The sequence below is a fragment of the Pipistrellus hanaki genome (assembly GCF_964339955.1).
Source record: "Pipistrellus hanaki genome assembly, chromosome: 2".
In the NCBI taxonomy this organism is placed as follows: domain Eukaryota; kingdom Metazoa; phylum Chordata; class Mammalia; order Chiroptera; family Vespertilionidae; genus Pipistrellus; species Pipistrellus hanaki.
The window spans coordinates 1879926-1907352 of NC_140504.1; the positions used below are offsets into that span (position 1 = coordinate 1879926).

At 62.4% G+C, this 27427-nt stretch overlaps 2 protein-coding genes across 5 annotated transcripts in view; one reads left to right on the plus strand and one right to left on the minus strand.

Annotated features, from left to right (window-relative positions):
* The window catches only part of KCNE2 (potassium voltage-gated channel subfamily E regulatory subunit 2), a 286345-nt gene that overhangs the window by 226101 nt on the left and 32817 nt on the right, over window positions 1-27427 (plus strand). The window lies entirely within an intron of this gene.
* Window positions 1-27427, minus strand: part of RUNX1 (RUNX family transcription factor 1) — a 148977-nt gene that overhangs the window by 74702 nt on the left and 46848 nt on the right. For 2 of the 4 annotated variants that reach the window (XM_084873662.1, XM_084873660.1), the window contains exon 3: window positions 3547-3585. The exons of the other annotated variants lie outside the window; for them this stretch is intronic. In XM_084873662.1, coding sequence (XP_084729788.1) covers window positions 3547-3585 — 39 coding nt within the window. The remainder of the gene's footprint in view (window positions 1-3546; window positions 3586-27427) is intronic. 4 annotated transcript variants of the gene reach the window in all.

The window sequence follows — 27427 nt, forward strand, 5'->3', positions numbered from 1 at the left end:
CGGGAGAGGAGGCGCAGCGCCGCGGGCCCGCTCCGTCCCCGGAGCCGCCGGAGCCTCTCCCGGGCCCGGTCCCCGACCCCACACCGCCCGCGGCGCCCGAAACGGCCCGGCTCCGCGCGGCCCTGGAGCATCCCCTCTCCCCCAGGCTCTGCGGGCGGGACTCCCCGCCGGGCGGCTCCGCGGGCCTCGGTGCGGAGTTTGGGGGACCCGCCCCGGGCAGCGTCCCGGGCACCGAGGGTCCCTCCCTCCCCTGGGGGTCCCTCCCCTCCGGGCAGGGCGCTCACCCGGAGCCCGTCCCCACCGGTCCCCCGAGCCCCCAAGTTCACCTCCCGGGAGATGGGCCCTCCCCGCGCCCCGGCCGCGCCCTCCGCACCCCCGTTCCCGCCCTTCCCCCCCCCCCCCCAGCAGAGGCGCGGTTGGGGGGCCGCCCGCACTCCCCCAGGCTCTGCCCGGGGCTGAGGGCAGAGGGAGGCCCCGCGGAGTCAGGTCCCCGGACCAGGAGGCGCCGGCGAGCGGCCGCAGGAGGACGCACGGCCGCCAGGGGGCAGGAGCGGCCCTCGCTCACGGCCTGGGATCAATCTTTTTTTTTTTTTTTTTATAAATATATTTTATTGACTCTTTTACAGAGAGGAAGAGAGAGGGTTAGAGAGTTAGAAACATGGATGAGAGAGAAACATAGATCAGCTGCCTCCTGCACGCCCCCCACTGGGGATGTGCCTGCAACCAATGTACATGCCCTTGACCAGAATCGAACCCGGGACCTTTCAGTCCGCAGGCCGACGATCTATCCACTGAGCCACACCGGTTTCAGCCTCGGGTCCCTGTTGTAAGAACCGCAGTTTTGAGGGAACCGGCGGGAACGGCCCGGGGAGCTGGCCAGAGGGCCCTGCCCGCCCCGCTGCCCCTGCTGGGGCAGATGGCCTGGGAGCCTGGGGGCGCGGGGTCCCCACTGGCCCGCACCCGGGTCTCCTCCCGAACCCCTTCACCGGCCTCTGCGGGCGGCCCCGCCAGGCGTCCCTGCGGGGTCCCCGGAGCCTCCCGCCCACCGGGAAGCCGGCCGGGGTCAGAGGGAAACGCACTGTGTGTTAGAAGCCCCCCTTCATGTGGACAGCCCCCCTTCCCCAACGCCCCCCTCTTCCTGGGCCCAGTGATGCCAAACTCTGCGTGGTCACCAGAGCGGGGCGCCCCGGCCCTGCCCGGAGACCGACCGGCCAACCGGCGGGACCGACCGCTGCCCGCCCTGGAGCAACTGAGAAGCCTGCTGCCCGGCGCCTGCATTCGCTAGGACCGCCCCCCCCCCCCCCCCTTGACCTGGCGCTCTGGGGCCTCCCGCCACCTCCCCAGGGCCTGTGGGGCTCAGAGGGAGGGGAGAGCGCAGATCGCGGTCCCGCCCTCCGGACGGTCAGCCGCGGCTCCTGCCGGGCTGGGCGGCTGGAAACCCTCAACCCCCAGGGGCTTCGGGTCAGGCTCCCCCCGCCCCCGCCCCGCCCCCCAGACCCCCCCGCGGGAGTCAGGTCCGCAGCTCAGCCCGGGGCGGGGTTCAGCCACAGATGCTCCTCCGCGGAGCATCCGACTGGCGCCCCGAGGTCCCCCCAGGAGGACAGTGACCGACCGGCGCGCCCCGAGTTCCCCCAGGAGGACGGTGAAGGCAGCGAAGTCCTGCGGGCTCGTTCCCCATCCGGCCGGCCTGCGCTTGGGGTTCCCACACCTGCAACCCCCAACCCCCACCCCCCCACCTCCCCGCCCCCCGCCCCTTCCTCAGCGAGGCGCCCAGTGAGCGGAAAGCGGCAGCAGGGGACTGAGCGAAGGGGGACCCGCACCCCCAGAGCTGTACAGTCTGTGCCAGGGGGACCCCAACCCCTCAGAGCAGGGGACCTGCACCCTCAGGGCTGTGAGGTCTGTGCCAGGGGACCTGCACCCCCTGCTGTGAGGTCTGTGCCAGGGGGACCCTCGCCCTCAGGGCTGTGAGGTCTGTGCCAGGGGGACCCGCGCCCTCAGGGCTGTGAGGTCTGTGCCAGGGGGACCCGCGCCCTCAGGGCTGTGAGGTCTGTGCCAGGGGGACCCGCGCCCTCAGGGCTGTGAGGTCTGTGCCAGGGGGACCCGCGCCCTCAGGGCTGTGAGGTCTGTGCCAGGGGTACCCCGCCCTCAGGGCTGTGAGGTCTGTGCCAGGGGGACCCGCGCCCTCAGGGCTGTGAGGTCTGTGCCAGGGGGACCCTCGCCCTCAGGGCTGTGAGGTCTGTGCCAGGGGGACCCGCGCCCTCAGGGCTGTGAGGTCTGTGCCAGGGGGACCCGCACCCTCGGGGCTGTGAGGTCCGGGAGGAATGCACGCCTTCCTCCAGGAGGCTCCTGTCAGCGGAGACAGACTGACCTCCCCACCTCTGGGGAGAAGGGAGGGGCGCGTGCCCAGTCCGCCCCTGCCCCCTGGGGTGCCCCTCTGCCCTCGGCCTCAGTGGGAAGCAGAACAAAGTGCTGCTGGGCTGATGCGGTGTGCCAGGCTTTCCCCAGATCGCCTCCCTGGCGGAAATTTCAAAAAGGCTCCTGATTGCAACGGAATGTCAGTTTTCCCGGCGAGCTTTAAACCTGGTGTTTAGTGAGCTGGAAGGAAAAATAACCCTTTCCCTGGAGAACGGGGCCGTTTGTTCTCCTTCAGCATTAGGTAAACATGTCACTGTAGGTGGGCTCAGAAAACACCTAAATATCCTACTTTTTTTTTTTCTTTGCAAAACCCGGTCAAAGATAAAATATGCAGAAAGCTGAGGTTAGAAGAATCTGAAGCGTTCTCTTAAACACAAAACCCCCCGTGAGCAGAACCTTCCTAAAATTCCGTTTCTGAAAACGGGATGTTCCTGACAGAGCTGCTTCTGTTCTCAGCACCACGTGAGGGGAACGAAGACCAGAGGACCTGCTTGTTGCTGGCGGTTCCGGCCCCATCGCTGCGGTGGGCACCCGCGCCCGGGGAAGGGGGCTGTGGAAGGGTGTTCCCTTCTGGAACCGAATTCCTTCGTCCTCCCGCTGCACCGCCCCCCCCCCCCCCAGGCCTGTCTCCGGGGGTGCCCTGTGGACGTGTGGCTGTTTCCTTGAACGCCATGCCTCCTGGTGCGGCTCACAGTGGCGGCCTGAGGACATTCGGCCAAGTGCGGGAGCTCAGTACACGCTCCGCCCCATAGAAGCCGTGCATGGCCGCTCCCATCACAGAGGCGGGAACTCCCTCTCCAGAGCCGCAGCCATGCAGTCAGGTGCCCGGGAACGCGCCCGCGGGCAGAGCTGCTGGCTGAGGGTGCCATTGGAGGCTTCACAGAGCGTTTTACTGGGCTTGGCGTTTACAATGCAGAGAGCAGCATCTAAGTATTTTTGAATCAGCAAAACAAAGGCCTTAATTATTTGGTTAATTTATGTCATGCATCACGTATAGGCCACATAGACAAAAAAAAATCACACATATGCATATATATATATATATATATATATATATATATATGCATATATATATGGATTCATATATATGGATGCATATTTTATACAAGTATTATGGGGAATCTAACCTACCGAGAAGGTCTCTAGATGGATTCATTCCGTGTACACATTCTGGAAGAACAGAGAGGAAAAGAGGAAAAGTGATTGTATGGCTCTGCTGACAGCCAACCCCACACTGACCGATGGCTGACGAACTTCCTTCTGTCCGCAGTCCAGGCTGGTCTGAAAGCTAACCCCCGCCCCCTGCCTCTCACACGCCTTAGCACGGAGGTTTCAGGGCACGCTGTCCGCGCTGGCACAGAGAGATGAGAACAGTGAGTCAGCGGATGGAAAGCGGACGGTTCCGGACGCTCAGGCTCCCCGTGCCTGCGCCCCGGGCTCCCTGCTGCCCTGCGGACCCGCTCACGGGGCCCGAGGCTCGCTGAGCGACGGTGCAGGCCCGCTGGGAGGTGCAGGCCCGCTGGGAGCTGCAGGCCCGGCTCCACACGCAGCTCGAAGCTACACCAAAGACGCGAAAACACACACCCGTCACACGCCAGAGGCTTCAATGCAAGGAAAAAAACACAAAGCCCTCCTTTCTGGGAGCGATGGAGGAGCCCCTGGGAACGCACCGAGGGGAGACCCGCGCGGGTGGCCGGCCAGGCCGAGCATGGCTTCCGAGGACGGGATCTCGCAATGCTCCTTCCTCCCTGCCGGCTTTCCCTCTCTCCCGTGGTGGGGAGGGTGCTCGTGTGTGTCAGGCCTCACATCCTTAAAACACCTGATACCAGTTACCACTGCGCCCAGCGCCCCGGACAGCGGCCCGGAGCCCCTCACCAGGCGGCGGCGCAGGGAGGACAGCGGGACGCGGGGTCCTCGGTCCCGGGTGACCCCACACGGGTGCTCTGAGGGGGAAGCCAGGCCGTCAGCCTTCCGTGTGAGAATGGCCAGCGTTTCGGCCACAAACCCGCAGGAAACGCCCTTTCTCCGGCCTCCATCGGAGCGTCCCGCACCCCGCAGCATCAGCCTCCCGCAGCTTTAAAGCCCGGAAGCTGAGAGGGAGGTCATTACTGCAGTTTCCAGACGCCCTGAAGCAGGCGGGAGAAGGAGCTCGGCAGCTCCCAGCCTCCTGTTTTTGGCAAAGTGAAAAAAAAAAGCCGCTGGAGTAATGAGGGGTTTGCAGGCCGCCCGGAGGAGATGAAAGGGGTGGACGTGGCCGGTCTCAGTGGAGCCTGGCACAGGGCCGCGGCGTGTGCCTGAACCCGCTCCGTACAGACCTCACAGAGCACAGCACTGGCGGCAGGGCAGGCACTGAGGACGGACGGGGCAGAGATGACAGAGCCCGCAGGTGTCCACAGGCGGGCTCCGGGCAGGACCCGCGGGTATCCACAGCGGGCTCCGGGCAGGACCGCCGATCAGACTGGCCAGGCGCTGAGTGTGGGGCAGAGAGACGAGCAGGCTGGCCGCCTGGACGTTCCCGGGGGCTGGGTGGGGGTGGGGGTGGGGGACGGACCCTGGTGCCTCTCCATGCGGAGGCTGGGAAGAGGGGGCGAGGAGAAGGGTTTCCCGGGCGCCTCCTGGCTCCTGGCTCTGAGGGGAAAGCCGGTGTCTTCTTGGCCCCAAACTCCCTGCGCCTTGTGCCCTGCGCCCTGCGCCCTGCGCCCTGTGCCCTGCGCCCTGTGCCCCAGCTGCTGGGGGGCAGGGGTGGGGGGGCGGGGGTGGGGGGCGGTGGCCCCTGTGCAGAGGAAGGGACCTGCCCGAGGAGCAGGTGCAGAGGCTGGAACTGAACTAGAAGGGGGAGAGGTCAGTGTGCTGGCGACTGGGCGCTGCGTGGGGTGGCTGGTCCTGCAGAGACCTAAATGCCTCTCTCTGTCTCCCTCCCTCTCTCCCCCTCCTTCTCCCCCTGCCTCTCTCCCCCTCCCTCTCTCCCCCTCCCTCTCTCCCCCTCCCTGCCTCCTCCCTCCCTCTCTCCCCCTCCCTCTCTCTCTCCCCCTCCCTCCCTCTCTCCCCCTCCCTCTCTCCCCCTCCCTCTCTCCCCCTCCCTCTCTCCCCCTCCCTCTCTCCCCCTCCCTCTCTCCCCCTCCCTCTCTCCCCTTCCCTCCCTGCCACTAACATCCCAGGCCATGGCCAGTGGTGCGTGCCCCTCGCCTGCGTTAGTCCCCGCAGCAGCACCATGCCACCGCCGTTTACAGGCTGAGAACCTCCCACTGGGAGAGGTTAGGGCACTCGGTTCACTCTTGGTCTCTATGCATGTACACATATGTGCACACACACAGGCACACACATACACGATCCACACATGGGTCTGCATGCATGACGAGCCATGTTTTCCTCTGATCACAGCTACGTGTCCCCATGGGTGTCCTTCGCAGAGTTCTGAGAAGTGAAGCTGATCTCTTGGTCTCCCCTGGAGAACCTTCCTGAAACTCCTCCCCACGCAAACCGCACGTCCTCGGGGTCCTGTGCGCAAGTGCCCCTGCACCCGCAGCGTTTGGGGCGTGAGGCGAGGTCTGCTGAGCAGAGGCTTCTGAGTTCACAGTAACATCAGATGGATTCCCATCCCCCCTGCTCCCACTGTGTTCACAGGCCCTGAGGACAGTCCCGGGGGGCAGTGTTCAATGCCCCTCCCGCCAGCATCCCTCCGAGCTCCCTGGGCGCCGGGCAGGGTGCCAGCTCCCGGGTCACCAGGACCGATACCTGGGAGCAGGGCGTGTGGTGAGGACAGAAGGACCCAGCGCCTCCGGGTCCTGCCTGAGTGCCAGTCCGGGGTGCAGGGCTCCGGCCCCTTCCCGCCCTCCCTCAGCCTCCGCCACGGGGAACAGAAACCCTGACATGGACCCCGTGACCTCCCGTCCTCCCCCCGGGGACGGGACTCGGCGAGCGGCCGGCCAGCTGTCGGCCGGCGCGGTGCCAGGTCTGCCCGTGCGGTGCCAGGTCTGCCCGTGCGGTGCCAGGCGTGAGCGGCGGGTGGGCCCTGGCGGAGCACCGGACAGACCTCGGCGGGCTCTCCCCTCGCTCCGGAGCGGCCTGGCCGCGGCAGTGTAACAGGCCCACGGCGTCCGTTCTTAGTGGCCAGTGGCCACAGGAAAACAGTGAAGAGAAACGAGTGAAATGCCCTCTCATCAGGTACTTCCATCCGTTTAACCCAGTACCTCCCAAACAGGCCCCTTTGCACAGCTGGTCAATGTGAAATTATCGAGGTATTTTACGTTCTTTTTTTTAACGTTAATCTTTAACATCCTACGTGCGTTTTACAGTTACAGCGCGTAGCCAGTCCGTACCGCCACGCGGGGCCCGGGAGTGGCCGCTGGGGGTGCCGTGACAGACACCCCGAAGAGCGATGCTGCGGCCCCTCCACCAGTGCGGGGCCCTGGGTCCCACCCGCCGACAGCGCCGCCCACTGAGCCACACGCCCCGTGGGCTCCTAGGTTCCCTCTGAGTCGACCCTGAGCAGAGCTCATGTACAGAGGCAGGAGGACACGCACAGCGACCACTGACTGCAAAGGCCACCGAACCACTGTCACCGCCACCCACGCCGGCCACAGCCTCCGAGGAGCCCCAAGCCCACCCCTGGCACCCTGCCCGGGCCACGTCAGGGTGGCCAGCCCGGGGCCCGGCCTCCGCACGGCGCACGGGTCTCCTGGAGCTCCCAGGGGGTCTCACCGAAGCCTCTCCCCTCCCTCTGCTTCCGGCAGAGCTGGCTTCCGGCGGCATCACACACACAGCCCAGGGCGGTGAGAGCCAGAGGCCCGTGCCCATCAGCCATGATTCCAGAGCGGAATCCAGAGGGGTTAAATGATTCTCGTCCTCAGAGAGCAATCCTATCCATAGGCTGATTCTGAAAGGTAACATTGATCTTTCAGAATACGGTCAGTATATCAACCTGCGGGCCACCTGCCAGCTGAAGGGCGGCCACAGCTGCACTCAGTGAGGTCTGCAGGGTCCCAGCTCCGAAGACCACAGAGCATGCTTCTCGGCTCTGGCCCGAGGGTCACGTGAACCTGAGGCCAGAGAGACACGAGGGGACATACGGGGGCACACGTGTCCCCCAACTTCAGCACCACGGCACCGAAGGCATGCAGTCAGCCGTGGCACGGATTGCTGTGCTCATGTCAACACACTTGTGAGGGTCACTATGTACCGCATTAGACAATCCCGATGACTTAAGAAACACACGGTGTTAGTGACACATAGCTGGAGTATTTATCTTTAGAATAAGCAGGTAGAAGGCTCCTCATTCTTATGACTGTTGGCACCTCAAATCGATGCTGCCCCCCCGCCTCCCAGAAATAAAAAGATGTAAAAAAATTCCTATTTGCGATCCCCACCAGATTGCGGAGAAGTGCCCCCCGAATACAGCGGAACTCTCCAGAAAGAGGATGTAAAGCTTGAGGTCAGTCTTGGGCGCTGCGTCACCCGTCTGTCTTGGACGTGGAAAGTCTACTTAACGGTCCAGAGGAGATGCAGGGTTCTCCAGGAGGAATTGCTGGGATATCCGTGTGGATCGATGGGACCCCTGTCCTGTCCCCCCAACCTGCCGCCCTCAGCAGCCGTGCCACTGCTTCACACACAGGGCGGGGAGGGGCTGTAACAGCTTGTCTACAGCAAACTCACAGCCACCAAAGGCCGAGCTGATTCCTCCCCCGCCAGAGCGGTTCCCGAGGGCGATCCCATAAATTACACTCCGCCCCGGGGTCTCGGAGCGGAGCCGGAAACCTCCGAGGGAGACGCCGGCCCGAAAGGCTCCAGACACACAGCTCTGCCAACGGTGCCCCCCCCCCCCGCCTCTCCGGCTGCAGTGCCCACGGCGTGCCCCCTGCCTCTCCGGCCGGCAGTGCCCACGGCAGTGCCCCCGCCTCTCCCTCCGGCAGTGCCCGCCGCAGAGGAGCCGGAGGGAGGAGGAGGGAGGAGGTCTGGCTGCTCCGCTCCGAAAGGGTCTGCATGGGAAGGAGGGGAGAGCAAACATCCACCCCAGCGTCCGGCTGTCTGGGGGCGGGGGGGGGGGGGAGAAAGGGGAGGGGGCCAGGGGGGTGACTACAGACGCGGGGGGGCACGGGGGGCAGCAGGCCTTGCTCAACGCCGTGTTGTAACCCGCGCCAACCGTCACGCCGGGCAGCTCTTGCATCAGCCCCGCAAGGTGCTTCCTGGGCGGCGCTGGCCGGGCTCCGGGTGCGATCTCCCCTCTGTGCCGCCAGATAAAGGCCCCTCGGCCGCTATCTCCCGGGGCCGGGCCGCAGATAACGGGGTGCCCCCCCCCCCAGCCCCGCCGCCCCGGCCCGGGCCCATTGCTCAAGCCCTCCGCGTGCCTTTATCAGGCGCATTGCATCACCGGAGGAGGCCGTTGTCAGAGGACGGACAGAATCCCCCGGCGGTGTGGATGCGGGCACGGGGCCTTATCTCCGGTTCTGGGGAAAGAGGAAGAGGCTCCTTGGCTATCCTCCTTCTTTCTTTTTTTCTTTCTTTTCTGAGGGGTGTGTGTGCGAACACGTGGTGCTGGGCACAGGAGGTAGAATCTTTTTTTTTAAATATATTGTATTGATTCTTTACAGAGAGGAAGGGAGGGAAGGAACAGAGAGTTAGAAACATGGATGGGAGAGAAACGTCCATCAGCTGCCTCCTGCACACCTCCTACTGGGGATGTGCCCGCCACCCAAGTACATGCCCCTGACCAGAATCGAACCCCGGACCTTTCAGTCCGCAGGCTGACACTCTATCCACTGAGCCACAGCGGCTAAGGTAGGAGGTAGAATCTTGTCAGTTACCTTTAGGATCACCCGATGCAACTACTGCATGCCTGCGGCTTTCCCACAACGGAACCCGGGTCCGGGCAGTGAGGGCTGCGGCCGGAGTGTGGGAGACGGACCCACGTCGGGCCCTGCTCCCGGGACTGGCCGCGGGGACCCCACCCCCGGACTCTGCCCTCGGCCTCCTCCCCATCCCGCTCTGGGGCAGGGGGCCGCGGGGTGCTGGCGGGACCGGCTGTGTGCGCGCTCAGGGACTGTGTGGCCCCCGGGAGGCCGTGGGGGGGGGGTGTGGGAGGTGCCCCGGCCTCTCTCCCCGCTCATGGGAGGGAAGGGAGCGTGGAGGGAAGGGCTGCCTGGGAGCTCAGCCCCTCTCCTGTGGCGGCGGCCGGAGTACATGCTCCGGGCTGTGTCCTCCGGGGTGTGTTGGAGGCCGGCGCCAGGGGGGAGGGTGGCACCTGGGACAGACGAGGGTCTCCCTGGCTTTGGAGGCGGCCTGGGGAAGCCGGGTCCGAGCTGCCCCGCACCCTGGCTTGGGCTCCAGTCACGCAGGCTCTTTCCGCTGCCCGAGCCCCAGCCTCCGTCTGTCTCCGGACTGACCGGCAGCCAGGAGAGCGGCCGCTGAGGGACGGCTTCGGGCCTCAGCTCCGAGGTCCGGGCGTCCAGCTGGGACGGGGCGGACGGAGCGGGCCCACTGGGACGCGGTGTGCTGAGCGCTGAGCGGGCTCCCTGCCCGCGGCCGCCCGGCCAGTGGGGGGCTGTCCCTGCGTCACGGAGCGGGGCCTCCTCCTTCAGCTCCGCGGGAGGGTCTGATGAGACACCCGTCAGACCACGCTGAGCCTCCCGCTGCCCACGTGACAGGACTGAACCCTTTCCTACTCCGAGTCCCAGGAAGAAGACCTGTGAGGGCTCTGTCCATGGAGGGCGGTTTCCTGTTTGCTGATCGGAGAGCATCTTAAGCTCTGGCTCAGCCCCACGGGGAGGAGGTTCTGAGAGAAGGAGGGACCGCGTGGAGAGAAGGGGTGGACGCAGTGAGCGGGGGGAGGGGGGGGACGGAGAGCCCTCCCACGGGAGGTCAGCTCAGCGCAGGCCGGTCCCGCTGAGAACGGCCTCCGTTCCCCTGGCGGGTGTTTGAGGTCCCCCCTCCTCCCGGCCGGCCCGGCCCCGGGGGCAGGAGGAGGCGGGCCAGGCTGGGGCACCTGCTGTGAGTGCAGACCCTGGGCCAGGAGCGCAGAGCAGAGACTGGTCTTCAAACCCCGAGCCCGCTCCGCGCAGAGGCGCTCGTGCCTGCGGATGCTCAGGGCTCGCTGTCGGCGCTGTGCCGGGCGCGTGTCGGCTGCTTCTCACAGGGGCCAGGGTGTTGTCAGACCAGACGCCCCGCGTGTGCGGGAGATCGATGTGTTTGGGTGCCTCTCACAGGCTCCTCTGGCGCATTCCCAGCTCCCTCTCCCCACCGCGCTGGGGCGGAGCCCAGAGCCAGCGCTGACGCTGCACAAGGAGGGAAAGGTGCCGGTCTGAGTTCTGCACCAGCTGTGCCACCATACACAGCCCCACCACGGGGAGTGCTCCGGCCTCTGTGAAAAGCCCCATCCTCCCCGAGCTGTGGGTGCTCCTCCCTCCTGGTGAGGGGATGGTGACGAGAGCCCTGGCCTTCTCCGCTGGGGTGAAGGCGAGTCTCTGCTCCGAGCGCCCACAGCCGTCCGCGCACTCACAGCAGGTGCCCCCGATCTGGGCCGCCGCCTCCTGCCCACGGGGCGGGGCCGGCCGGGAGGGGGGGTGGCACCTCAAACACCCCTGTGGGAAGGGCACCTGGATCGCTCTCATGTTATAAACAGACCGCCAGGCTTCTACAGGGCAGCAGCCCCAAGGCCACACGACGGCAAGCGGCAGAGCCAGGACTCACACGGAGGACTGGCCACGGCCACGGCCATGGCCACGGCCACGCCTGCTCCGAGTGCTCCCTGCAAGTCCCAGCCGTGCTCCGGGGGAGGGGGCGTCGGGGCAGCGAGGGGACTGAGCTCCGCAGAGTGAGGCGCTCCCCGCTTTCCTCCCAAACCTTCAAACTACAGCCCCGGTTCTGATGCTCAGCAGGGGGAGGGCCAGCCAGGGCATTTACATCCATGTCCACACAGCAAGTCTCATACGTGTTCAAATACCCCTTTGTAGAAACGGAGCTCCTTGAACACTCTTTCCCCTTATTACTTTTTATTTTATTCCACTTACTATTATTTTTAAGATCCTCACCCAAGGATATTGTCCCACTGACTTTTAGGGAGAGTGGAGGAGAGAGGGAAAGACAGAGAAACATGGATGTGAGAGAAACACATCCATTGGTGCCTCCTGCATGCGCCCCAACCAGGGCCCAGGCCGGGGAGGAGCCTGCAACCGAGGTGCGAGCCCTTGACTGGAATCGAACCCGAGACTCTTCAGTCTTCAGGCTGATGCTCTATCCACTTGGCAACACTGGCCAGCCCCCTACTTTTTATTGTGATAAAATATGCACAACATAGCCAAAACCGGTTTGGCTCAGTGGATAGAGTGTCGGCTTGGGGACTGAAAGGTCCCGGGTTCGATTCCGGTCAAGGGCATGTACCTTGGTTGCGGGCACATCCCCAGTAGGGGGTGTGCAAGAGGCAGCTGATCAATGATTCTCTCTCATTGATGTTTCTACTCTCTATCCCTCTCTCCTCCTCTGTAAAAAATCAATAAAATATATTTTAAAAAAATATGCACAACATAAAATGTATCACGTGAACCGTGTGTAAGCATGCTTTCCGTGGGGATAAGCCCGTTTACACGTGTGACTGTCACTGCCATGCATCTCCAGAGACTGCTCATCTTCCCAGATCGCAACTGTCCCCGTGAACCCGGATTTCTCCTTCCTCCGTCCTCCCTGCCAGGGCCGCCTCTGAGCCGCCTCCTGCGGGAAACGGAGCTGCACACAGGTGGTTCCTAAAACCCCAACCCCAGCCCGTCCTCTGTGCGGGGCTCACGTCGCTCAGACATGCCGGCCGGTTCACACTCGGGTCAGAATATTCCCCTGCAGGTGCTCCCCGCCATGTCCCCCCACGTCCCCGAGGGACGCCTGGCTGCACCCCCGGCCGCCGTGACCATTGCTGCGCACGCGTGCACACACACCTCCCCTCGCACCCACGCTCTGACACAAGCGGCTCTAACCAACCACGTGATCCACCCACTGCGACGCCCCTTTGGAAAGCCTGTGGCAGGACACACTCATCTCCGTGCGTTTCCCTTGCCTGTGTTTCAGCCTTTATTTTTAAATAACATGTTCATTGACTTCAGAGAGGGAGAGGGAGAGAGAGGTAGAAACATCAACGACGAGAGAGAGTCATTGATTGCTGCCCCCTGCACGCCCCCCACTGGGGACGGAACCCACAACCTGGGCATGTGCCCCCAAGCCCTTCCGTCCGCAGGCTGACGCTCTATCCACTGAGCCACACGGCCAGAGCCAGAAGGTCATTACCGATGTCCCGTCCCCAAGCCCTTCCGTCCACAGGCTGACGCTCTATCCACTGAGCCACACCGGCCAGGGCTTGACGGCCATCACCGATGTCCCGCCTGTGTCAGTCCCAATGGCCGAGCCCCCTCTAGCTCCTCGCGAGGACCCGGCGCCCACTTGGGGGCTGCCACTGCCCCGGCCGCAGGGACGGCGGCCGCCTCTCAGGGCCCTGAGACGTGGAGACGGGACGCCTGGGCCGGGGGCCCCCTCCGCACCAGCAGGCGGAGCGGCTCCGTTTCCATCGCGGCCGCCGGGAGGAGCCGAGCGAGCGAGGCCACCGCCCTGGGGTCCGTTAGGGGCCTTTGAAGTCGAGAAGTCACAAACCCGTTTCCAGAGTCAGCCCTGGGCCTCAAAGGAAATTCTAATTATAGCGGTTCCTGAACCCCGAACCCCAGCCGCAGCCCGGGCTAATTTAGAAAGCCCGCTGTCCCGTGGGACCGAGTGCGCGCTTGTGTGCGAAGCTGCGCTGTGCCCCCCCCCCCGCCCCCACACGCACACACACGCCTGTGCCTCCATCAGCGACCCCCACGCAGGGAGACTCCTCCCCTCGGTGCGGCCGCCCAGGGCACAGCGCCCGCCGCCTGCCCCTGGGACAGTCACCCTGGTCTTTAAGCCGCGTGCCCTGGGGAGCACTGTCCCGGGCCCGGGGCACGGACACCCCGACGAAAAGATGGCGGTTCTGAGAGCGAGGCGAGGCGGTGCTGGCACCAGGCGCGTCCGGAGCGGTGCTCAGGGCATGCGGACAGGGGGCGGACTGCCTGAGATGAGCGGGTGAGGCGGGATGGGGTTACAGCAGGCAGAAGGCTGGGTCGCTGTGCCCCCCGCAGGCCAGAGCTGTGGCCCCTCCGAGTCCCATGTTCCCTCCGTGTCCTCCGTGTCCCTGTGCCGTGGGAAGGCGGCACCTCTCTGCACCCAGCCCACCCCCTTCTGTGGCCACGAGAAGCCAAAACAAGAGTGGGACATGGGCACAGAGGCTGACAGAGGCGTCGCTCGACGGGGACACGAAGTCATGAGACCTGCCCTTCACGTGGCTGTGTTTGCCCGTTTTGGGGAAAGGCACCCATGTCTTTAAGACTACGCGTCGTATTTAAAACACTTTTTAGATATGTTGTTATTGCTTTCAGAGAGGCAGGGAGAGGGAGTGAGAGAGAGACATCCATGATGAGAGAGAATCATGGATCGGCTGCCTCCTGCACGCCCCCTACTGGGGATGGAGCCCTCAACCGGGCATGTGCCCTGACCGGGAATCAAACCATGACCTCCAGCACAGGAAGCACCAGCGCCGATGTCTCCAGGATCCATGGAATCTGCCAGCGACGGGACCCACAGCCACTCGGACCCTGCACCAGGCAGGAGCGGCCGGGGCTGTGTGGTAGGCGCCGGGCACTGCCTGTCCTCAGGCCCAGGGCTGGCCTGTTGCCACAGCTTCTCGATCGTGATGCCCAGCTCTGCCTGGGTCACGTGACAACTAGAAGGTTAATTACAAATCGCTGACATGTGTCCGGCCAAGGCACTCAGTCATGAGACACCACCCCCTGGACGCCTCGGGAGAAGGCATCTGAGGTGCTGTCTGGAGCCCAGGCTGTGGGTGGTTCCCAGGAGGTCGCCAGCCCAGCGGAAGGACAGTCCCCCCGGATGGGCCGATGGGCCCGGGGCTCAGAAAGGCCGTGCAGCCCTGATGTTCCCCTAGGCCGCTCTGGCTTCCCTCTGAGAGGTGTCCTAGTCCTCAGGCCCCGAGCAGATGCACGGAGACCACCGCCAGGTTCTTCGCTCGGTAAGGACAGCGTGCTCATCCCTGAGGCGGGTGCTCTGTCCTGTTCACCGTCTCTCCCTTTGCCGTCCGGAGGGCAACGGCCGGGTCTGCCTGGGAGCCCTCAGGGCGGAACCCGCCCGGTGTCCACGGCTATGGCCCTGCGAGCCCAGCAGGCGGCTCCGGGCACGCGCAGGCTGGCGGAACCGGAACCGGCGACAGGAGCTCCGTCTCTGTCACCTCCCTGTGGCTCTGGGGCGGAACCAGGAGGGCTCTACTGGCGGCAGAACAATCGCCAGCTTCTCCCGGGGCTGTTGTCTCTGTGCGGCTGTCAGAGCCCGGCTCCCAGGCGGGAGGGAGGGGGTTTGGAAACGGTCTGTGGTCGTGGTCTCACACACCTGTGTCTAAGGTGACTCACGTCTCCACAACCACTTCAGAGATGTGATTGTTGTTCTAAGTGTCTGGGAGAGCCTTTGTCTGCGAGGGACTGTTGACATTGGAAAACAGGTTACTCCGCACGTCTTTAAAAAAACCAAAAGGGAACAAAAAACAGCTGGAAGCAGCAGCCAAGTGGTCTGAACCCAAGTTGGATGCTGGTGATTTCTCTTCTGAGAAGATGGCGGAGGAGGATGGCCAAGGAAGGCTCATGGAGAGCCGCCACTCGGATCGACTGGCACGGCCTGGAAGGTTCTGAGGCGGCACCAGGGCACCGGAGTGAGGGGCGCTGTGATCAGTGGCTGATGTCTGCAGTGGGCACGGGGGAAGGAGGTGGCCGCACACATACAGGCATTACCATTCTCCGACCAGAGAACTGAATGTTCGGAGGGGCAGGGGGAGACGGGGCGGCGGGGGAGGTTGGGGTTCATGTTGAAGTTTGTACTCCCCTCCTTCGGCGTGGGGCATCCCAGAGGAGTGTTGAGCAGGATAAAAGTATGGTCAGGCCTGAGCTGTTAGGAAACCAACTTGGCCATGTGTGTAAGACAAATCCAAACGGGACGGGGTAACCAAAGAACTCGAAGCCCAAACAAGAGACAAGGACCGGGCAGATCTGACAAACATTAGACCTGCCCAAGAGCCGTGACAGCTCCGAGATTTCCATGTAGGATGGCTGATTTATAGGGAGTTTTGATTACTTTTTTATCTATTCCCAAATAGGATGCTCCGGGTACCACAGAGACTACAAAAACAGCCAATGAAGAGTGTATGTGAATGGGTGAATGGATGGATGAATAGATGGATGAATGGATGGATGGATGAATGGATGGATGAATGGATGGATGGATGAATGGATGGATGGATGAATGGATGGATGGATGAATGGATGTATGAATGGATGAATGGATGGATGGATGAATGGATGTATGAATGGATGGATGGATGAATGGATGGATGGATGAATGAATGAATGAATGAATGGATGGATGAATGGGTGGATGAATGGATGGATGAATGGATGGATGAATGGGTGGATGAATGGATGGATGAATGGATGGATGGATGAATGGATGGATGAATGGATGGATGGATGGATGGATGGATGGATAAATGAATGAATGAATGGATGGATGAATGGGTGGATGAATGGGAGTTAGGAGAGGACAAGTTTTAGTCTCCTTGTTCTGACTTTGGGGGCTGCTAGCCTCTGGAGAGAAGATGTCCCATCATTGGTTGTAGATTGCTCCCTTCCAACAACCACTCCCTACACAACACTCCCCTGTTGCTGGTCTCACATGCTCCTCGAGGACACTGTGCCATGGTCTTGGCCTACCCAAGACAATGCCATGTACTGAGGACTCCAGGACAGGATTTACTTGTGATGCAATGTGTCATTCAACCTTCGCGACGCCTCGGTATCGGGGCGAGGACTATTTTCCCACTGCCTACAAGCAGAACGGGAGTCGGGAGAGTTCCGGTGACTTCCAACATCACAGGGTGGTGAGGAGCTTTCCTTCGCTCTTTCTCTCTCGCTGCCTCTCTCCACTCTCTGACCCTGCCTTTGTTTGACATTTGATGATCTAAAATAGGATCCCTTCAGACTTAATGGATTCTTAAATAGATGACTTTAAGATGTATTTTTATTATTAAATTTATGGGGTAGTAAGACTAGGCTTGTTTCATGTGTACAATATTATACTACAACATCTGTCTATTGCATTGTGGGCAAGTTTAACCAATTATCCTTTTTAAAAAAGAATGAAATTAATAAAGGGGATTAGAAGGGAAACCAAAATATACTTCTGTAATTAAACTAGCATGCCGCCCATCTGTTAATGGCCTCCACGACGCGCTCTTGAGAATGAAAAATGGATCTGACCGGATGGGTGCTCCTCCGTCCACCAGGACCTCCCTCCCAGGGTCACGTCGCTGGTGATTCTAACCAGGATGGAGTTGGGCTGAACCCTGGGTTTAAATCCGGACTCTGACAGTCACATGTCACACGGCCTGGCGCTCAGCACTCCGTCTCTTAGTGGCTGAGGCTCAGGCCAGTCTTCACGAGCCTCCGTGTTATGAACGTGTGGGGCGGGGCAGGAAGTCATGGCTAACCGTGACCGGAGCATTTTGATCCGAACTCCGGGTGCAGGGATGTTGGTGTTGGCGGTGACGACAAGCCGGGTACGACGGACGACAAGTGAACGCCTGAGGCTCTTTGTGAACTGGTTACAGCGGGCGCAGCGGAACCCCTCAGAAAGGCGATATGGCTCCAGCCGCGAAGGCGTCTGGGGAACGTGGGGCCCGCTGGTTAGCGCCCCATCACTGCTTCACTCTCTCAGCCTCAGGTCTGGCCGACGCCCTGGGAACCCGGAACACTGCCCAAGGTCAACATCGGGCCGGAAGGAGGGCCACTGCCCGGTGTTCCCTGTGACTTAGACACGCATTGTCCTTCCGTGGCCTTTGTGACTGTCCCGATAAGCCTTCACTGCGAACCCCCCGCCAACATGAGACCCCATCTTCCCTCTGCCCCCGCGGGGAGCGCAGCTGCTTTGCCTGTGCTGTAAGCTCCTATGCATTTGGATACGGCTACACGTGTGTCAGCAACGCGGGAGTGGATCCTGAACTTAGACTTCTGGGGCTTTCCCCCGCAGCAGGGTTTCTTAGCCGTGACACTGCTGACGTGCTGGCTGGGCGAGTCCCCGTGGTGGAGTCTGCGCCGTGTATTGTGGGGTGTACGGCAGCCCCCAGCCTCTCCCTCTGGGTGCCGCCAGCACCCGCTGCCCACAGCGGCCAAATGTCTCCAGCCGCCCACAATCCCGCCCAGGAGCGGGCCCCTGGGACACAGCACCGCCGGGCGGCTCCGGTCTCCCTCCCCACGCGAAGGCGTTGAACGAAACTTCGGGGCAAACACAATGGCGCCCCGTGAACATCGGAGGCCCACTCCGTGTGCTTGCCAACGTTTACATGGAACACACAGCTCTCTGCGACCACAGCCCACGGTGTGCGGGGTTCCGGGTTCAACTCCCGGTCCACGCGAAGAAGAGACGAACACGGGGTCGGAGAGCCAGGAGGCCCCCCTGGAGGAAGCCCCCTCCTGGGGGGAATGTCTCTGGGAGCGCCCACCCTGCACTGATCGCAGCCCCCTCATCTGCCCTCCGGCGGCAGACAGACCCGAGACGCCCGGACCCCAGGGCCCTGCATTTCCCGTCTTCTGCCCTTTGATAGCTGTTTGGATTCCAGCCTCTCTGTTGTTTTAAACAACGGTGCTCTGTCATTTCCCGAAAATGTTTCAAATTAGTAGAGAACTTGGGCTAAATTTAGCTTTTATAGAAGAAGAAAGACTACAACACAGCTCCCTGCTTGGAGACGCAAACAGAAACCACATGGAGGATGCGGCCTGCTGGCGAGAAATCTGACAGTAGTTTTTGGTAGCTGCCCCATCTCCTGCGCAGCAGATGTTCGCGGAGCTGAGTGGAAACAGGATGGACACAGGACACGCACCGGCGATAAAACGCTGGCGATTGCACACGCACTGGACCGGCCCAGGTGCGCCCCTCCGTCTCTCTGATCGGCGGAGACGGGCCCCGGCGCCACGCCGGGCAGATGGGGGGGAACCTCTGAGGGCAGGGAATGTGGGCAGCAGGGCCGGCCCCCGGCTGCGGCCTCCGCGAGGCCCGAGTGCTGACAGCGGCCAGCGGGCCGGGAGCACGCGCCTGGCTCCGGCTCTTGCAGCTCTCCCTGGCTCGAGCAGAGCTGCACCATCTGCTGTACTTTATTTTCATTTTTTTAAAATCTATTTTTACTGATTTCAGAGAGGAAGGGAGAGGGAGAGAGAGATTGAAACATCAGTGATGAGAGAATCAGGGACTGGCTGCCTCCTGCACGTCCCACACGGGGATCAAGCCCGCAACCCGGGCCTGTGCCCTGACTGGAATCGAACCCTGACCTCCGGGTTCATAGGTTGATGCTCAACCACTGAGCCACGCCAGCCTGGGCCCTTCTGTGTAATTCCTATGGAAATACTTGCAAGTGAAAAAAAAAAACCCACTATTTTTTCCTCCCTATCCAGACTGCTATCTCTGGCGTGCCTCGGGAGAAGAGGTTAATTTGATTTAAAACCCAAAAGCGATTCTCTGGCTGCGGGAAGAGCGTTTGAGGGAGACAAAGGCACAGAGACAGACAAAGGCGCCCATTGTGCCGCCGGCCTAGGTGTGCCGGCCGCCGCCCTCGGAGCAGACGGAGGGCTGAGCCGAGCAAGACGGATTAGGCACAGATGGGTCCAATCTCCGGCACCCCATAAAGACGCGCCGAATCAAAGGCCAGGCTATCCCGCACCAGCCGGGCTGGCCAGCGCTCCGTCCTGGGCCTGCGGTCTGTCTCAGGCTCCACACTCGCGCTCAGTGTTACTGCTCCGTTGTGACTGTCCTGTTTTCACAACACAGACGAACCTGGGAGCGTGCCATCGCAGTGGCCTTTGCCAGAAACACGACAATGTCCTATTGTGAGAGCCGGGCCCCACGGGGACCCGGAACGCTCCGGGCGCGTCTGATCGCGGCAACGGCCGATCCGGCGAGGTCCGCTCTCCTGCCTGTTCCCACATGTGTCTCTCCATGCCCATTCAGAAAAGCGCCGATGGGTTACACACAAATAACACACCACATGAACGGACAGCGAAGGAACAATCACCGCCTCTGGGGAGGAGGCTGTGCTCACAGTTCCTTCTTGTCGGAGGTCACACGTGGGATCCCGTCCTCGGAAAAAACCCAGAAAGTTGAATCAAACATGTTTGCGCGCTCGGCACAGGTTTTGGGGTTCCCCGTCTGTGTCATCCTTCGTTCCAAGATGTGATGCGGGTTCAGGTTAAAAAGCAAGAACCAAAGAAAGCTGCGCTTCCGCTCCCTGGCCTGGGCCAGCGGTCGGCAAACTCATCAGTCCACAGAGCCAGATACAACAATGTGCCTACGACTGGAATTTCTTTGGAGAGCCACATTTTTTACACTTAAACTACGTAGGTAGGCACATTGTTATTAACTTAATTAGGGTCCTCCTCAGCTGGCCTTTGCTGAAAACTCAAGGGGCCAAAGAGCCGCATGTGGCGTGGGAGCCGCAGTTTGCCGACCGCTGGTCTAGGGGATCCCCTCTGCATCAGCTGTCTTGCTGTACGCGCCTCCCCACTTCCCCCTCCCCCCCCCCCCCCCCCCCCCCCCCGCCAGCCCCGCCACTTTCTGTTTCCCAGCGAGTTGAGTTCCTTTCTCTTTGATTCAGGGATTTCATAGTCACGCAAGAGATTTCCGTGTTCCAAAGAAATGAGAAGTTATGTTTACTTAAAAAAAAAAAAAAAAGATTTCAGAGCGGAAGGGAGAGGGAGAGGGAGAGGGAGAGGGAGAGGGAGAGGGAGAGGGAGAGGGAGAGGAAGAAACATCAGTGATGAGAGAGCATCCTATGGGGGGCTGAGCCACTACCTGGGCCTGTGCCCTGTCCGCCGGGGATCGAACCTGTCACTATGCAGTGCAAAGCGGACACCCAGCCCACCTGCTGAGCCACACCAGCCAGGGCCACGCTCTTTAAACACGATGCTTCCCACAGACACCCAACCTCCCTGGGCACGTGTTGGAGGACTTCTGCTGTACAGGCAGCCCCCATTCATAACGCAGGGCGCTCACTTACGGCTCCGAGGCGTCCGCTCTGACAAACAGTCACAATGAATAAACCACGAGCCACATGGTATCTCCCGTGGAAAGACCCCGCGTGGCCAGGAGCGGGCTGAGATGGGGGATGCCTGTCTGTTCACAGAGGGTTGTTTCAAGTCGTCTCCTGCCAATTATGTTTCCAGGAGAATTAAACTCATTGTATGTTTCTTCTTTCCCTGAGGAGCCGACCTCTTACAAAACCGAAGGGAAGAAGAAACACGGAGCTGAGCCAGTCAGGCCTCTCTTTTGGGAGCGAATCCGTGCTCGTCAGGCTGAGCAGCGGAGACCGTGTGGGCCTCCCGGGGCGTAGCTGGCCCTCCGGTCAGCCCAGCAGCCCGCTCACGTCCGGTGCAGACCAGCCGTCTTCATTTCAAGTTCCTCTCGGTTTTCCCCAACGCGGCATCTGCTCTTCTTCTTCTTCTTCTTCTTCTTCTTCTTCTTCTTCTTCTTCTTCTTCTTCTTCTTCTTTTTCTTGGAACGGAATGCTTTCCGCTGGGGGATCTTTCTGACCTGCCGCATGCCCGTCTGCCACGGTGCTGAGCCCACACTGTTTAAAATTAAGGGTGGACTCGCCCGTGGTGCTGGAACAACGGGACACGGGCGTACAAAGCAGGGCATCTGCACACAGGCCTCACGCCTCCACACACAGGCTCACATGGGACCACAGACCCCATGTGCAATGCAAACCCTGGGCCGGCGGAGGAGATAGAGCCGCCGGCCTCGGTGTGGTGACGGCCTTCCGAACCAACACCCAAGCGCAGGCCACGGACCGAGAAATGAACCAGCCGGGTTTCATTAAACTTATAAATGTCTAGCCCTAACCGGTGTGGCTCAGTGGATAGAGGGTCGGCCTGCGGACTGAAGGGTCCCAGGTTCGGTTCTGGTCAAGGGCATGTACCTTGGTTGCGGGCACATCCCCAGTGGGGGGCATGCAAGAGGCAGCTGATCCATGTTTCTCTCTCATCGATGTTTCTAGCTCTCTATCCCGCTCCCTCCCTCTCTGTAAAAACTCAATTAAATATATTTTTAAAAACCCACAAAAAGATCTGTGCCATGAAAGACAATGTCAAGAAAAAGAGAAAGCAAGCCGCGGGTGGGGAGGGACTCCCTGCAAAAGGAACATGTGAGGGAGGACTGCCATCCAGGGGAGATGAAGCGCTGGACAAGGAAACGGCCAGTTAAAGAGAAGCGAAGAGCCTGAGAGACACCGCACCCAGGAAGTTCTGCACCCGGCAAACGGGCTTCCCCACAGCTTCTCCCCGGCACGTGTGGCCGGCGAAATGCAAATTAACACAGCGAGACGGCACCGGGCACCCCGACCAAGGCCACCATCCGGCCGACAACGCCACGTGCTGACGCGGGCGGGGCAGCAGGGACCGCCGCCACGGGAGGCGGGAGTGCCACACGCGCAGCCCCTGGGAAGGACGGTCTGGCAGCTCTCAGCAAATCATAACGGCTCTGGCCACGAGATCAGCGACCTCGCTCCGTGGTACGTGTCCACAAGGACTGTCAGCGTACGTTCACAGAAGAGCCCACGCTATGAACACATGAATGCTCACAGCAGCCTTATTGGGACTGCCCGAACCTGGGAGCAACCATGATGCCCTTCGGTCAGAAGCCGCCCACGGCCCTCACTGGCAGAGCGGTGTGGACAGGGAACCCGGAGGGCTGGAGACCTCGAAGGTCAGAGCCACCCACCCACCCACTGTCTATAATAGTTGGAACAACCTCCACCTGTCAGTCTCCTGTAAATGCTTGCCGATTGGCTGTTCCTGGAAAGGCCTGCCGAGGCGACGGGTGGACCCCACAGTCTTACCCAAAGGCATCGCTCGGCCGGAGCAAAGCAGAGTCCTTCCCCCTGAGCTGGGCTCCCGCCTGGCCCCCATATTTCCAATTTTATATTTTCCAGTCTTCCATTTGCCCGCGGCCTCCTCCAGAGCCCGAACCCTGAACCCAGGAAAGGGGTTCACTACAAACTGGAGCCCAAACGTGGGTCACCACCCCCTTCCGCAGGTGAAGGGTAAACGTGGCCCCCGGGCGATGGAAAGTCACCGTCGCTGGAAAGAACTGCGCTCTCCAGCCTCAGAAAGACCGCAGGAGGAGCCTTACACGCGTGTCAGGAAGCGAGAGGCACCGGTCTCAGTGCTCCCTACACGCCGTGTGATCCCAGCTACGTGATCCCGGAAAAGGTGGTGAGACCCGTGGCGCTGAGGGTGAGGGCAGAAACCCCGGGTGGTGGCAGAGCTCAGAGGACTTCAGGGCAGTGAAGGGAGACACGTGTGAGGCCATGAAGGACACATGTCATCCATCACACACTTGTCCAGACACGGCGTGTGCAACACCAAGAGTGGGCCGCCAGTACACGGTGCCTGGGACGTGTGGGGGCAGGTCCACAGCTGTGAGAGGGGCACCGCTCTGTAGGGGTGTTGAAAGGGGTGGAGGGGGGCGGAGGGGTGTTGAAAGGGGGCAGAGGGGATGGTGGCCAGGGGAATCTCTGCAACTTCCCCTCAGTTTCGCTGTGAACCTAAAATGGTTCTAAACCAGTAAAGTCTTAATTTTAAAAAAGCCATTACAGCCGGGCCCGTGTGGCTTAGTGTGGGGCGTGAACCAGGAGGTCACGGTTTGATTCCAGTCGGGGCACATGCCACAGCGCACCCCGCGGTCCTGCCTGGCTAGCAGGCTCCCCTGACCTGGGTCCAGAGCCTGTAAGTCTGCTCAGCCTGTCACTCAGTCAGCAGTGGTGTGCTCCGGGAGTGGGGGTGTGCCCCGGGAATGGGGGTGTGCCCCGGGGAATGGGGGTGCGTGGGAAACGGGAGGGGGAAGGCCTGCAGGGACAGTCATGTGTCCCCAGGCCAGTTCTGAGGAAGACAGCTGCGCGAGTGAGTGCAGACAGGCGAATTTCACTCTGACTGTTGTACTGTTTTTGGTTTCATGACCACTTTCTCACCCCGGGTGGAAAAATACAAAAACTGCACAGACCCTGAGCCAGCAGAGGCTCTGTCTGGAGGCCGCGCCCCCCCCCCCCCCCCCTTCCTGTCACTGACCAGAGGCCCGTCAGGGCTCAGGCGGGAACCGTGTCCTGGTGCTCAGGCCCGGCCCTCACGGGGGCTGCAGGAAAGAAAGAGATGATCTTCTTTCTTTCTTTGTGTAAAATAGAGTTTAATTGATCTCAGAGAGGAAGGAAGAGGGAGAGACGGACAGAAACATCCATGATGAGAGAGAACCGTGGATCAGCTGCCTCCTGCACGCCCCACACTGGGGATCGAGCCCACAACCCGGGGATGTGCCCTGACCGGGGATCGAACCCTGACCTCCTGGCTCATAGGCCAACGCTCGACCACAGCGGCCGGCGAGGATCATTTTCTTTCCCATCATGCCTCACGGGCATCCGGAGAATAAACCTCTCCCTGTGCTGTGCTCCCCGGCCAGTGCTCACTCAGCAGCTGACAGCTCTGACGTCGAGCGCAGAACCACAGTTTCCAAGTTAGTGCTCCCGCTCCTGTGGGCTGTGGTGCCACCGATGGCCCTGGCGTACAGGGAGCCGGTGCCACGCCGAAGCCTGGCTCAGGGCGCTTGGGCGGGGATGCGATACCTTCGAGTGCGACCTCTGTCCCCAGTGTTACTTCCCAATGACCTGTGGGTACCCAGGTTAACGGTGAGAAATCCTTTCAGTGGGAACAGGCCTGTCAACACCGCCCCTGCCCCTTCGCCCAGCTCTTCCAGCCAGTCCGGACGCCCTCACCACCCCTGTGCCGGCCACCCCTCAGGCCGGACTGTGGCCGCCCTCCCCAGAGGCTTAGCCCAAGGTGGTGCACGTCTCCACGGCGGGGCCGGCACCTGCAGAAACAGCTGTACCCACACCCAGGCACACCGTTTGCAACAGGCGGCCTCACAGACCGCGTGCCAGAGCTCCCTCCCCCTGTTAGAACCCCCTCCCCCCGTTAGAACCCCCTCCCCCTGTTAGAACTCCCTCCCCCTGTTAGAGCCCCCTCCCCCTGTTAGAACCCCCTCCCCCTGTTAGAGCTCCCTCCCCCTGTTAGAACGCCCTCCGTCTGTTAGAGCCCCCTCCCCCTGTTAGAGCCCCCTCCCCCTGTTAGAACCCCCTCCCCCTGTTAGAACCCCCTCCCCCTGTTAGAACGCCCTCCGTCTGTTAGAGCCCCCTCCCCCTGTTAGAGCCCCCTCCCCCTGTTAGAACCCCCTCCCCCTGTTAGAACCCCCTCCCCCTGTTAGAACTTCTTCCCCCCATTAGAACCCCCTCCCCCTGTTAGAACCCCCTCCCCCTGTTAGAACCCCCTCCCCCTGTTAGAACCCCCTCCCCCTGTTAGAACCCCCTCCCCCCGTTAGAACCCCCTCCCCCTGTTAGAATGCCCTCCCCCTGTTAGAGCCCCCTCCCCCTGTTAGAATGCCCTCCCCCTGTTAGAATGCCCTCCCCCTGTTAGAACCCCCTCCCCCTGTTAGAATGCCCTCCCCCTGTTAGAACCCCCTCCCCCTGTTAGAACCCCCTCCCCCTGTTAGAGCCCCCTCCCCCTGTTAGAACCCCCTCCCCCTGTTAGAGCCCCCTCCCCCTGTTAGAGCCCCCTCCCCCTGTTAGAACCCCCTCCCCCTGTTAGAGCCCCCTCCCCCTGTTAGAGCCCCCTCCCCCTGTTAGAGCCCCCTCCCCCTGTTAGAGCCCCCTCCCCCTGTTAGAGCCCCCTCCCCCTGTTAGAGCCCCCTCCCCCTGTTAGAGCCCCCTCCCCCTGTTAGAACCCCCTCCCCCTGTTAGAACCCCCTCCCCCCGTTCCAACAGGAATCACCCAGGGCCCATCCGGCCCCGGCCAGACCAGAGGCTGGCGGGGTGCCCGGAGGCTGAGGCTGTGTTGGGAACATGCCCCCCGCTGGCTCCCACCCGCATGGCAGTGTGGGGGGGCTGCTTCCAGAGGGTGCGAGGAGACAGGTGTGCCAGCTGTGCCACGCACCTGCCGGGAGGCGCCGTCCGGGGAGCGGGTTTCCTCCCGCCAGGACCGGGCGCTGAGCCTCGTCACTCAGGAGCCCGTGACGGTGCGCGGTGGCTCAGGCCTATCGCTCCGGCCTGGGGGGTGAGGGACGGTGCGCGGTGGCTCAGGCCTATCGCTCCGGCCTGGGGGGTGGGGGGTGGGGGGGGGGAAAAGCAGGTGGCTGTGATGCGGGCCCTTTGGCAACAACGGAACAAGGAGAGCAGCTGCAGAGGGAGGCCAGCCGGCAGGTCCCTGACCCCCGGGCGGAGGAGGGGGCGGGGGGCCGCGGGGGGCCGCGCCATGGAGCACTGGGAGCCGGGCTGGCCGGCGCCCAGTTGCGGGGCGGCCATGGCAGCTGCTCGGTGTCCTCCTGCCCGTCAGGAGGCGGACGCTGCCCTCGGACCAGTAACTGCTCCAGGAGCGACGGGGGCCGCGGGCTGCCCGGCAGGCCAGAGCTGACCGCACCCCAACCGGCCAGCCTCGGGGAGAGCTGGCCCAGTTCTCTTTCCTTGTTTCCAGCTTGAAGGACACGTTCCCCTCACAGACAGGCAAGCCAAAGCTACCGGTGAAGCCCACTAGAGCCGGCAGAACAGGCCCGTGACAGCCCACTTTCCCAGGAAATGAGCCGAAAGGCACTTCTGTGTTTGTTCTTTCCTGGTGTGGGGGGGGTGTGAGCCCAGGGCTGGGCCCCGAAAGGACCAATGGCGGGGCTGGGACGGCGGCTTTCTCGCGGGTAAGCCGCAGCCGTGGCCGAGACGGAGGACGGCCACGGAGGACGGCCACGGAGGACGGCCACGGGCGTGTGCGCGGCCCTGGGAGGGCCAGCGTCTCTGCTCGCTGCCCATTTCCCTGCCTCTCGCTCTGGCTCTCCGAGGCCAGGCTTGAGTTCAAACAGCGAAGGAGAGAGAGGGCTCTGACCACGTGGCCCCCGGGCAGGTGTGGGCGCCACAGCCCTTTCCAGCTCCTTCCGCCCACTGCGCCCACCGGCAAAGCAGGAGCCACGGCGCCACGAGCCAAGTGTCCACCGAGAAGCCATGAGCGAACCGACTGGCGCTTTCCCCTCCCACCTCCGTGGCTGCCGTCCCGCCCCCGTGGCTGCCGCCCCGCCCCCGTGGCTGCCGCCCCGCCCCCGTGGCTGCCGTCCCGCCGCTGTGGGCACGGCCATGGCCGACGGCTTTGGGCCTCGGGCACCTGGCCCGTCGGTGACAGGATGGATGGCTCCCTGAGGAGCTGCACCTCTCCCGACACCAGCATCACATGTGCCCATGGCTCCCCAGCAGAGAGGCGGTGCTGGTGTAAGGCCCACGGGGCTGCTGAATGAGGAGGAAACTTCTAGAAGAGAGTGGGTATCACCCAGCCCCGGCTCACTCCGTCCACTCTGATGCCTCCTCACGCAGGTGTGAGGGCTGAGCTCACGACAATCCGCGGCCGTCTCACCTGCCCCAAACCCGCCTTCCCCGGCGCCCGGGCCTCTGGGAAGAGTCTGGTCAGCACCCCAGCGCTGTCTCCCGGGCCCACGGCTGGGACCCCGCTCCCGCAGCCTTTGTGGGCCCAGAGCGTCCCCAGGAGGCCGGTGGTGGAGGCGGCTCTGGGCTGCGGGCTGGTGTGTCTGTCCGCGTCGGAGTGGGATGGGAGCGATGATGGGCCTGGCCTGCGGAGACACTCAGTGCCTCCGGAGGGTGAGCGAGTGCCCTCTGACCGCAGAGGGGACGGACCTTTCCGAGCCTGCGCCCTCCTCCGGAGGCCGGGTTCCCGGACACCAGGGTCCCCTCCTGCCCAAACGGCTCAGCGACGGCGACAGGATCGACTCTGCACGAGGCCCCGCGGGGGACCAGGAACGCGGCGTCCCCTCCCCATGGAGACCAGGG